At 44.5% G+C, this 12,498-nt stretch overlaps 2 protein-coding genes across 4 annotated transcripts in view; one reads left to right on the top strand and one right to left on the bottom strand.

Moving 5' to 3' along the window:
- Positions 1-11,414, bottom strand: part of CBY3 (chibby family member 3) — a 31,160-nt gene extending 19,746 nt beyond the window's left edge. The window contains exon 1 of the mRNA XM_049648820.1: positions 11,117-11,414. Within this exon, the coding sequence (XP_049504777.1) occupies positions 11,117-11,414 (298 nt within the window). The remainder of the gene's footprint in view (positions 1-11,116) is intronic.
- Positions 11,135-12,498, top strand: part of CANX (calnexin) — a 33,911-nt gene continuing 32,547 nt past the window's right edge. Inside the window, exon 1 of one of the 3 annotated variants that reach the window (XM_049648990.1) lies at positions 11,135-11,315. The gene's annotated coding sequence lies outside the window, so the exon portion shown is untranslated. The remainder of the gene's footprint in view (positions 11,316-12,498) is intronic. The other 2 variants (XM_049648989.1, XM_049648992.1) reach the window with 2 other exon arrangements.

Below are 12,498 nucleotides of genomic sequence, written 5' to 3'. Positions count from 1 at the left end.
GATCACAGGCCACATAGTGCTTATTTTCAGCAGAAAAAAAAAACATTTTTTGTTGTCCTATTTAAATGTTAATTTGAGGGGGCGCCTGGGTAGCTCAGTTGGTTGAGTGTCCAACTCTTGATCTCAGCTCAGGTCATGATGTCATGTTCCTAAGTTTGAGCCCTGCTTCGGGCTCTGTGCTGACAGCATGGAGCCTAGGGCTCACTTCATATCTGTCAGTAGGCCCTAAGCATTCTGTTATAAGCAAGAGGTGTTCCTTCTCTTCTGTTGGTATCATGAAATAATAGAAAATGTATATACTGTCTGTACCCCACCCCCCAAGTTCCTGACACAGGACTTCTAAAAACCTTCTAGGGGCACTTGGGTGGCTCAGTGGGTTAAGCGTCTGATTCGACATTGACTCAGGTCACGATCTCACAGTTCATGAGTTCAAGCCCCACATCGGGCTCCTTACTGACAGCTGCAGAGCCTATTTGGGATTCTCTCTCTCTCCTCTCTCTCTGCCCTCACCCTACTCATGTTCTCTCTCTCTCTCTCTCTCTCTCTCTCTCTCTCAAATAAATAAACATTAAAAAAATAATAAAACCCTTTTAATTTCCTAAGTGATAAGAGTACCACTAAGTATGCTTTGCTCTAATATTTGGTCTTTGACCAAATGATGCATGATGCATGTGAGTGGGGCAGAGGGGGGTAGAGGGAGAGAGAGAGAATCTTAAGCAGTCTGCCTGCTCAGTGTGGAGCCTGACATGGGGCTCGATCCCAGGATTATGGGGTCATGACCTAAGCTGAAATCAAGAGTTGGACGCTTAAACCTCTGAGCCAGGAGGTACCCTGACCCTTATTCTTGATACAGAGCTTCCAAATCCCTTGAAATTTCCTGGTAATAGCAATGTCTTTTGTTCTACTGAGATGACTCTTGGTGGGCCCCTGTATGGAGGCTGGTCACCAGAAAGACCAAGCCATGATTAGAAGCTTGGAATTTTCAGCTGCATCGCCATTCTCCAGAAAGGGAAGAAGGCCTGGATATGGAGTTAATGATGGATCATACCTACGTGATGAAACCTCTATAAAAATCCCCAAAATGTGGGATTCAGGTTGGTGAACTCATCCATGTGCCAGAAGGATGACTCCCCCGCAATGGCATAGGATGGAAATGCCTTTGCTCTGAGCCCTCCTAGACCTCAGCCAATGTATCCTTTCATCTGGTTGTTCATCTATATCCTTCATCATATCCTTTAATAAGCTGATAAACATAAATAAGGGTTTCCCTGAGTTCTGGGAGCTGTTGTAGCAAATAACCAAATCCAAGGGGAGGGGATCATGAGAACCCCTGATCTGGAGCCAAGTTGGACAGGCATTGTGGGTAACCTGGGGACCTACTCCTTGTGATTGGCATCTGAAGTGTGGTCAGTCTCATGGACTGAGCTCTTAACCGGTGGGATCTGACAGTAGCGATCTCCAGGTAGATGGTGTCAGAATTGAATTAAATTGTAGGACAGCCAGCTAATGTCGCAGAATTGTGTGGTATGGGGAAAACTCCCACACATCTAGTGTCAGAAGTGTGAGCATGGCAGTGGTGTGAGTAAAGAGGAAACATAGGAGAGAGTAGGGGTTGTTTTTATTTTAAAAGTTTATTTATTGGGACACCTGGATGGCTGAGTTGGTTGAGTGTCAGGTCATGATCTCGCAGTTCGTGGGTTTGAGCCCCATATCAGACTCACTGCTGTCAGCCTGTCAGTGTGGAGGAGGCTTCAGATCCTTTGTCCTCCCTCACTGTCCCCCTCCCCTGCTTGTGCTCTCCAAAAAAAAAAAAAAAAAAAAAAGTTTAATTATTAATTTTATTATTTTATTTTTAAAAGCTTAAATTTTTTTAAGTTTATTTACTCTGAGAGAAAGAGAGCATGAGCAGGGGAGGGGCAGAGAGAGGGAGAGAGGGAGAATCCCAACCAGTCTCAGCACTGCCAGCATAGAGCCTAATGCAGGGCTCACACTCACCAACCATGAGATCATGACCTGAGCCGAAATCAAGAGTCAGATGCTTAACCTACTGAGCCACCCGGGCGCATTATTTTTTAATGTTTATTTTTGAAAGAGAGACAGCACACGTGCAGGAGTGGGGGGAGGAGCAGGGAGAGAAGGAGACAGAGGATCTGAAGTGGGCTCCATGCTGACAGCAGAGAGCCTGATGTAGGGCTCAAACTCAGGAACTTTGAGATCATGACCTGAGCCGAAGTCAAGAGCTTAACCGACTGAGCCATCCATGTGCCCCAAAGGTCTATCTATTTTTAAGTAACCTCTACACCCATGGCTTGCACTCATGACCCTGAGATCAAGAGCCACATACTCTTTCAACTGAGCCAGCTGGGCACCTCTAGGTTTTTTTTCTTTATACTTTATTAATTTCTATTTTTTCTTTTTAAAATTTTGTTGATGTTTTTATTTTTCAATGGCTTATAACTATTTTGAATCTCAGATGTCTAGCCATCTGATTCTGATGTAATCTTCTGGGGCTGCAGTTGGGCACTGGGATTTGAAAAGATGCCCAAGTGATTCCAATGTGCAGACAAGGCAAATGTCCCTTGCAACGTAGAACATAGAGACCAACACAAGCAAACAGAAATAAACAAATGTCTGGAGAAGACATACAGAGGAAAAAATATTCAACTAAAAGTCTATGAGGGTGGCATTCCGGTGAAGTGAGGAGATCAGCAAATTCTCTCCCCCACCAAACAGTGATGAAACTGGAGGGAAAAAAAAAAACAGAATAAGAACCCAGAAATGGACCCACAAACGTATGACCAACTAATCTTTGACAAAGCAGGAAAGAATATTCAATGGAATAAAGACAGTCTCTTCAGCAAGTGGTGGGAAAACTGGACAGTGACAGGCAGAAGAATGAACCTGGACCACTTTCTTACACCAGACACAAAAACAAACTCAAAATGAATGAAAGACCTAAATGTAAGACAGGAAGCTATCAAAATCCTCAAGGAGACAGCAGGCAAAAACCTCTTTGACCTAAGCCGCAGCAACTTCTTACTCAACACATCTCCAGAGGCAAGGGAAACAAAAGCAAAAATGAACTATTGGGACCTCTTCAAAATAAAAGCTTCTGCACAGCGAAGGAAACAATCAGCAAAACTAAAAGGCAAGTGACGGAATAGGAGAAGAAACTTGCAAACGACATATCAGATAAAGGGTTAGTATCCAAGATCTATAAAGAACTTATCAAACTCAACACCCAAAAAACAAATAATCCAGTGAAGAAATGGGCAAAAGACATGAATAGACACTTCTCCAAAGAAGACATCCAGATGACCAATTGACACATGAAAAAATGCACAGCATCGCTCATCATCCAGGAAATACAAATCAAAACCACAATGATATACCACCTTAGACCTGTCAGAATGACTCACATTAACAACTCAGGCAACAATAGATGTTGGCTAGGATACGGAGAGAGAGGACCTCTTTTGTATTGCTGGTGGGAATGAAAACTGGTGCAGCCACTCTGGAAAACAGTATGGCGGTTTCTCAAAAAGTTAAAAATGGAACTACCCTACAACCCAGCAATTGTACTACTAGGTATTTATCCAAGGGATACAGGTATGCTGTTTCAAAGGGGCACATGCACCCCAATGTTTATAACAGCACTATCAACAATAGCCAAAGTATGGAAAGAGCTCAAATGTCCATTGATGGATGAATGGATAAAGAAGATGTGGTATATATATGCAATGGAGTATTACTCAGCAATCAAAAAGAATGAAATCTTGCCATTTTCAACTATGTGGAGGGTATTATGCTAAGTGAAATTAGCCAGAGAAAGACAAATATCATATGACTACACTCATATGAGGACTTTAAGGCACAGAACAGATGAACACAAGGGAAGGAAAAATAATATAAAAACAGGGAAGGGGACAAAATATAGGAGATTTATATGGAGAACAAACAGAGGGTCACTGGAAGATTGTGGGAGGGGGGATGGGCTAAATGGGGAAGGGGCATTAAGGAATCTACTCCAGAAATCATTGTTGCACTATATGCTAACTAACTTGGATGTAAATTTAAAAAATAAGTTAAATTAAATAAAAAATTTAAATAAATTTTAAAAATAACTGGAGAAAAAAAAGAAATCTAAAAAACCAGTTAGGGTTCTGGAAATTGACCAAAAGCAAATGAGAAATTGAGAAGAATTTATCCATGAAAAGCCACTGAACTCTGGGTGAGAACAGTAAGAGTCTGTGGCACTCTGGCCTGGGGCTGCTCACATTCCCCCACACTTGTCAGCTCAGCAGCAGCCCATGACTGGTCAGGCTATACCATCCAACAGCTTCACTGCCAGAGGGGGCTCACTGGATTTGGAACAAACCACAGTGAGACACTACCACACACCCACGAGAACGGCTATAATAAAAAAGACAGACAATAGCACATGTTGGCAATGATGTGAAGAACTGAAGCCCTCCTACATGGGACTGTGAAAAAGAACAGCTACTTTGGAAAGCAATTTGGCAATTTCTTCAAAAGTTCAGTATACATTTACCACTTAAGCTAGCAGTTCTATGTAGTACCCAAGAGAAAAAGAAATGTGTGTATAAAAACTTATATACAAACATCCATGGTAGCATTACTCATTATAGCTCAAACCTGGAAGAAATCTAAATGCACATGAACTGTTCGACGGAGAGACAAAAGGTGGTATATCCATGCAATGGAATATTATTCAGCAACGAAAAGGAATGAATTCCTGATACACGCTACTAGGCAAATGAACAGCAAAAACATTATGCTATGAGAAAGAAGTCAGATACAAAAAAACTACATGTTGTGTGATTCCACTTGTATGAAATATCTTGAAAAGGGAAATCAATAGAGGGAGAAAGCAGTTCAGTGGCTACCTGGGATTGGCTGGGCAAACAGGCACAAGGGCAGTTTTTGGTGGCTGAGATATCCTAAAATTGGATTATGATAATGGTTTTATAGTTCTATAAATTTACTAAAAATCATTTATTTACATTGGATAATCTTTATGGTGTGTGAATTATACTTCAATCAAGTTTAAAAAAATAATGTAATGGTAGAATAAAGACATTTTTACTTTTTTCATTTATTATTTTTTATATGACTTAAAAATTTTTAACGTTTATTTATTTTTGAGAGACAGAGACAGAGCACGAGTGGGGGAGAGGCAGAGAAAGAGGGAGACACAGAATCCCAAGCAGGCTCCTGGCTCTGAGCTGTCAGCACAGAGCTTGACATGGGGCTCAAACTCATGAGCCGTGAGATCATGACCTGAGCCAAAGTCAGACACTCAACTGACTAAGCCACCCAGGTGCCCCTATAAGACATTTTTGATGTGCAAGATTTCAACAAAACTTTACCTCACAGTCTTTCTCAGGAGGCAACAGGTAGATGAAAGTACGAATTGTGGTAGTAACCCAAGAAAAAATGAAGATGTTAGGTTAGTAAGAGAACATTAAAACATACATCTGTACAAAGAGTCCATAGCCATTTAGACACTCTAGCCCCAAATTGGAAACAGCCCACCTGTCTGTTACTTGGTGAGTGAATAAATGAACTGTGGCATGCTCATACAATGGAATACTACTCAGCAATTAAAAGGAACAAAGTAGTGATAATTGTTAACTGTATACATGAAGATCTCAAGACAATCTGTTGAGTGAAAGAAGCCGGACACAAAGCACTATATACCATATGATTCTATTTATATGAAGCTCTAGAAAAGACAAATCTATAGTAACTGAAATCAAATCAGCTTTTGCCTGAAGCTGGTGTAGGGATGGACTGGGAATAGGTACGTGGGAAAGGTAGTATAGTGAAAAATTAGTGCTTGTTCTGGATTCCTGGTACAGAGCTCCTAAAACCCTTGGAGCTTCCTGAGTGATAGGAGTGTCTTTTGTTATTCATAATAACCCCTTAATAATCCTCATAACCACACCTGAGGTTATGCTAATATGGTGATTATTGGTGGACCCCTAGACAGCTTCAGGTTAGAGGCTGGTTGCTAGAAGAACAAAACCAAGAGATTAGAGGCTGGGAATTTTCTTTTTAATTTTTTTTTTTAAGTTTATTTGAGTGCATGTGCATGTGAGAAAGCGCGTGCATAAGTAGACGAGGGGCAGAGAGAGAGGGAGACAGATTATCCCAAGCAGGCTCTGCACCGTCAGCACAGAGCCTGATGTGGGGCTTGGTCCCATTAAACGTGAGATCATGATCTGACCCAAAATCAAGAGTCAGATGCTTAACCAACTGAGCCACCCAGGGGCCCCAAGGGTTGGAGTTTTCAACTCCACTCTGGACCTCTAGGAAGGGAAGAAGGACTGGAGATTGAGTGCAGTCATCGATGGTCAATGATTTCAATAATCATGCCTGTGTTACGGGACCTCCACAAAAAACCTTAAGTAATGGTGTTCAGGGTGCTTGTGGCTAGGTTAACACATCCAAGGGCAGGGGGGCTGGCATGCCTAGAGGGAGCTTCCCCTAGAGAGAGCATGGAAACTCCACACACACCCTATCTCCCCATACCTTGTCCCCTGTATCTCCTCCATTTGGCTGTGCCTGAGTTGAATCCTTTTTACTAAACCAGTAGTAGTACTGGGGACACCTGGCTGGCTCAGTCGGAAAAGCAGGTAACTCTCGATCTCAGAATCGCGAGTTTGAGCCCCCATATTGGGTGTAGAGATTCCAAAAACAAAACAAAACAAAACAAAACAAAACAACTTTAAAAAATGCTGTCCTGAGTTCTGTGAATTGTTCTAGTGAATTATTGAACCTGAGCAAGGAGTGATCATGGGAACCCCTAAATTTGTAGCCAACCAGGCAGACATGTGGCAGTCTGGGCACCCTATTTGCAGCTGGCATCTGAAATGGGGGCAGTCTTGTGGGACTGAACCCTTAAACCTGTGAAGTCTGACACTAACTCTGGGTAGTTGATGTCAGAATTGAATTGAATTGACTGAAGTGTTGTCAGAAAAAGACATCACAATTAGTGTCAGAAGAGGACACCCCACATTTGGTGTAAGGGGAAAAGAAAAAGCTTCAGAGGAATCTTTTGGGGTAATGGAAATGTTCTAGATCTCCACTATGATAGTAGTTACATGGTTCTGTACATTTCTCAAAATCACGAAACTGTACAATAAAGTTGAATTTTAATTTTTTATTTATTTTTAATTTATTTCTTTTGAGAGAGAGAGCATAAGCAGGGGAGAGGCGGGGGTGGGGGGTGGGGTGGGGTGGGCAGAGACAGAATCCTAAGCAGGCTCCACACTGTCAGTGCAGAGCCCGATGCAGGGCTCGAACTCATGAAACTGTGAGATCATGACCTGAGCAGAAATCGAGAGTCAGAGGCTTAACCAACTGAGCCACCCAGGCACCCCAGTACTTTTTTTTTCTTTTCATTTTTTTTAATGTTTATTTATTTGTGAAGGAGAGAGAGGGAGACACAGAATCCGAAGCAGGCTCTAGCCTCTGAGCTGTCAGCACAAAGCTCAATGTGGGGCTCGAACTCTCAAACTGCAAGATCATGACCAGAGCTGAAGTCGGACTGAGCCACCCAGACACCCCACTTTTTTTTTTTTAAAGTAAACTCTACGCCCAACGTGGGACTTGAACTCATGACTGCCAGATCAAGAGTGGCATGCACTATGGGCTTAGTCAGCCAGGCACTCCATTTATGTACTTTTTTTTTCCCTCTCAATTTGACACTGCTAGATTAGTGTAGGTGCACAGAAATGGTCATTACTAGCCTAACCAGCAAGACAGAACAGGATGGGAATGGAGAGTGCTCCTTCTGGCTATGTGCCCCCTTTCTCTTTCCGGCAAAGGAAGGTGGGGGTAAGCAAGGGTGAGGGCGGCTTCGCAGGTAAGGTAGAGAGGCAAGTTAAGTCATAAGAAGCACAGAAGGACAGAAGTTTTCAACAATTTTGTTTATGGTGCATTTGAAACATATTTTTTATTTTTATTTTTAGCTGTTTTAAGTTTTAGAGAGAGACTGTGAGCTGGGTGGGGAGCAGAGGGAGAAGGAGAGAGAGAATCCTAAGCAGGTTCCACACTGTCAGTGCAGAGCCCCACTGGCGGCGCTTGATTTCAGGAACCATGAGATCATGACGTGAGCTGAAATAAAGAGTCGGACGCTTAACTGACTGAGCCACCCAAGCACCTCATAAACATATATTTTATTTATTTTTATTTTTATTATTTTTAAAACTATTTTTTTAATGCTTACTTTTGGGAGAGAGAGAGAGGACAGAGCATGCATGAGCAGGGGAGGGGCAGAGAGAGAGAGGGAAACACAGAATTCGAAGCAGGCTCTAGGCTCTGAGCTGTCAGCACAGAGCCCCACGCGGGGCTCGAACTCGCGAACTGTGAGATCATGACCTGGGCCGAAGTCTGATGCTCAACCAACTGAGCTACCCAGGCTCCCCAAACATATATTTTATTTTTAAAAATGAAACACAAAAGCAGACTTTTATGTGATTTTTTAAGAAGTTCTATACCCAATGTGGGGCTTGAACTCACAACCCCGAGATCAAGCGTCACATGCTGTACTGACTGAGCCAGCCAGGTACCCACATTTATATGATTCTTTTTTGAAAACTAATATACATATGTTATTTAAAAGCTTCCTTTTTGGGGCGCCTGGATGGCTCAGTCAGTTAAGCGTCTGACTTTGGCTCAGGTCATGATCTCGAGGTTGGTGAGTTCAAGCCCCACGAGTTCAAGCCCCACGAGTTCAAGCCCCACGTTGGGGTCTGCTGATAGCTCGGATCCTGGAGCCTGGTTCAGATTCTGTGGCTCCCTCTCTGCTCCTCCCTGGCTTGGGCTCTGTCTCTGTCTCTCTCTGTGTCAAAAATAAATTAACATTAAAACAATTAAAATAAAAATAAAAGCTTCCTTTTCACCTTTCATTTGTGGGACCATATATTGGCATATGAAGTACATGAGCCTTAAGTCAGAAAATGAATGGATCCACAAGTGTTATGGAAAGATCAACAAGGAGCAAATTACCCTGACAGATAACACTTGGATTGCTCCATCTCTTGGTAAATATGGCATCATCTGCTTGGCAGACTCTGATTCGGGTGATCTATATATACTGTTGGAAAACACTTCAAAGAAGCAAACAACTCCTTGTGGCCCTTCAAATTATCTTTTTCATGAGTGGGATGAAGAGAAAGACCACCCACTTTGTAGAAGATGGAGATGTTGGCAACAGGGAGGACCAGATTGGCAAACTTAGTAGAAGGATGAACTGAGGTGTCTACAGTGATGATTTGTGTAATCTGGTCAGTTAATCAATAGTGACTGCTTTCAAATTGGAAAAAAAAAATCTCATTCCTCAGTGTTTTGCCCTTTGCTTCGTCCTTTGAAGAACATTAGGCTTTGGCAAAAAAAAAAAAAAAAAAAAAAAAAAAAAAAATCCACATCAGGACTCTTAGCAGGATCTCCTGTCCCGCTCTGTCTTGGGCCCAGACAGGATCCTCAGGCTCAGCCAAGCTTGAATTCCCTCTTCTGAGGGCCTTTACAGTTCACCTCCAGTCACCCAAGCTCAGACTTTCAGCGTTAGCTTTGATTCTTCTCTTTCCCTAGCCTCCTGAGTCCACTGGGCCATTTTTCAGCATTAACATTAAATGCTTGGGGTGCCTGGGTGGCTCAGAGTGTTAAGCGTCTGAATCTTGATTTTTAGGTCCTGATCTCACAGCTCCTGAGCTCAAGCCCTGTGTCAGTCTCCCAAGCGTGGAGCCTGCTTGGGACTCTCTCTCTCTCTCTCTCTCTCTCTCTCTCTCTCTCTCTCAAAATAAATAAATAAACATTAAAACAAACAAACATTCAATGCTTGTGTTTCTACACACCCTGCCATTCCCTAATCCTGCTCTTAAATCAACCGCAAAAATTGGTTTCCCAACTGGCCTCATAGTCTTTCAGATCTCCCTGGAATCATACTAAATCTAAAATCCAGATCTAAAACCTAAACCATCTCCCTGCACACTCCTTTTTTTGAAAAAAATTTTTAGTGTTTATTTATTTTTGAGAGAGAGACAGAGCACAAATTATAATTTATATTATAAAATTCTCTTACATAGATTTGGGGGGGTGAAGAATTGGAGAATATTAAGTTTATGCAAACACCAAACTCTGACCCTTCTCTTCTCCTTAAAAGTGGCAAGAGGAAATAATGCTGGTTCTTGGGATAGGTGATACATCTACTGATTCCAATTTTTTTCCATCCTAAGATTCAGCCTTTGGGTATCCAAACAAATGGAAGTCAGAGACCAGGACCCAAAAAGGTCTAGAAAAGCCATTGGCCATTTCCATTTCTTCAACATATTAAAGTGGGTTATAAAAATTGTGGTGTGTCTGAAATCTTTCCATTGCACTATCCTTTTCTCTCAATCCTGCCGTCAGTCTCTGTGCCCTTATGTTTAATCTTATTTAAGGAAACATCACAAACTGAAAGTGGAAATAACCTTGGATTATAGTATTCTGGACTGTGTGTTGGGTAAGGAGGCGGCCGCAGGCTGCTGCGCCCAGAGAGATGACTCTGCAGGAACGGTGGTGCCTGGTTACCCAGAGCTGTGCAGTCAACTTCAGGCCGGGCCAAAGAAGCCGGTGAGGGGTTCCATCTGATCCCCGCACATGCTGGCTCTGGGAACTAGCCCTTCCCAAAGGCTCAGCCGATCTCCCACTCCTTCTGCCGGCTGTCATTTGCCCCCTAAGCAAAGTGAACGGGATGCCCATCCTGGGTTCTAGGTCCAGGCACCAGCGGGGAAGAAGCCAAAGACATGGGAATGAAACATCGGGCAACTGGCCCACTAAGGCACCAGGACAACCGGGCGCGGGAACGCGTGCCAGACCATCCCCGCCCCAGGGTGCGCGCGCCCGAGGTTCCCTATTCCGCTGCTGTTCCTCCCCCTTCTCTCCTACCCAACCAACAGCCACTTCCTGCCTCACTCCTAGCCAATCCCCACACTCCACGAAGAATAGCCCTAGGGGGCGTATGGGAAGGTGCCTAGAGCGATGGCCGCACCGACCAACCGAACCCTGGAGCTTGCGCGGGGGGGCGGGACTTGGTGCCGTCCGTAGCTACTCAGGAGCGAGGGGCGGACGCAGGGCCGGGCTTTGCGCGGTGGGGCTCGCTCGCGCGGCAGCAGCGGTAGCCGAGGCCTCTTGGTTCTGCGGCACGTGACGGTCGGGCCGTCTCTGCCGCTGTCTCCACTGCAGCGCGGGGCCAGGTGTGCGGGCGGGTGGAGGCGCGGGCGCCGCCGGCGGTCCCCGTAAAACTCGAGGTGAGACAGGAGGCCTGCGCGTGTCCTCCGGCCTATGAGGACCCCGGGGGGCCCGGGTGCGCGGTGCGGCGCCGAAGGGCCGGGCGTGGCCGGGGCCATGGGGGTCGGGCTGGGTTTCTAGGGCCCAGGCCTCGGCAGACGCGCTAGTCGTGAGGGACGAGGCCCTAACCGGGGCCGTTTGGTTTGGGGAGCCAGGCCGAGGCCGCGCTGCCGGGGTCGGGAGGCGTGGCAGGTGCCCTGAAGCCTTCCTTGACCTCTGGGTAGCCAACCTTTTCCTATGGCTTTACTTCTAGGGCTTTCTAAGGCCTTTCCTGGCTACCTGGGAAGCCGCGGGGTGGGTTGGAATAGCCGGTAAAGGTCTGGGGTGGGATCAGGCCTAGTCGGTACTCCTAGCAGTGGGAAAATGTAGTACCAGAACGAGAGAGAATGTTTAGGATTAGCATTACAGGTTCAATACTGGGAAATAAAGCCGCAAAGCGAAGACTGAACCCTAGCACCCCGAAGACTATGGAGAATGTGCTAGAACACGCCATGGTTGAAGAACTTCAGTCTTAACATACACACCTATTTGGGGGTGGGGAGTAATCCAGTCGGAAATTCACCGGACATTAAAAGCAGGAAAGCCCCTGCTTTTAATTATGGTAGGTCGTATTATAGTGGAGGAAACAGACCCAGAGGTATGAAATGACTGGCCCAAGGTCATGCCATTAATTTTATGATCACGTTTGGGATTATAGTTGAGGGCAGGGCAGTTTTGGTGTAGTGCTTAAGGTTAAGGCCCTGGTTCAAGTCTTTTATGGACCCTTTGCTGCTGTGTGAACTTGGGCAATTTACTTACCCTTTGTGCCCCAGTTCTCCCCAAATAATGGGCATAATAGTACCTGATGGAGTTGTTAAATTGAGATGTGTGTAAAATAAGACAGAGAAGACACATTGATAACCCTATATTAACTGCCAGATAAATAATGATTGCAATAAATTATTATAGTCGGAATGCTGTTGGTCCACTACACTGACATCCTGCTGTTTGAATTGGTTAAGTCCTGTTTCCCAGTACCTGAAGTTACATTTTTAGCAATGGGGGGGAGGGGGGGGGAACTGGATCTAGAGAGTTAACTTCAGGGCATGGCACAAGTGAATGGTGGTTGAGGGAAGTTAAACTGAGGACTAAGGTGAGCCAAGG

The sequence above is a fragment of the Panthera uncia genome, assembly GCF_023721935.1.
Source record: "Panthera uncia isolate 11264 chromosome A1 unlocalized genomic scaffold, Puncia_PCG_1.0 HiC_scaffold_17, whole genome shotgun sequence".
Lineage (NCBI taxonomy): Eukaryota > Metazoa > Chordata > Mammalia > Carnivora > Felidae > Panthera > Panthera uncia.
This window is presented reverse-complemented; position numbering and strand designations above follow the sequence as displayed.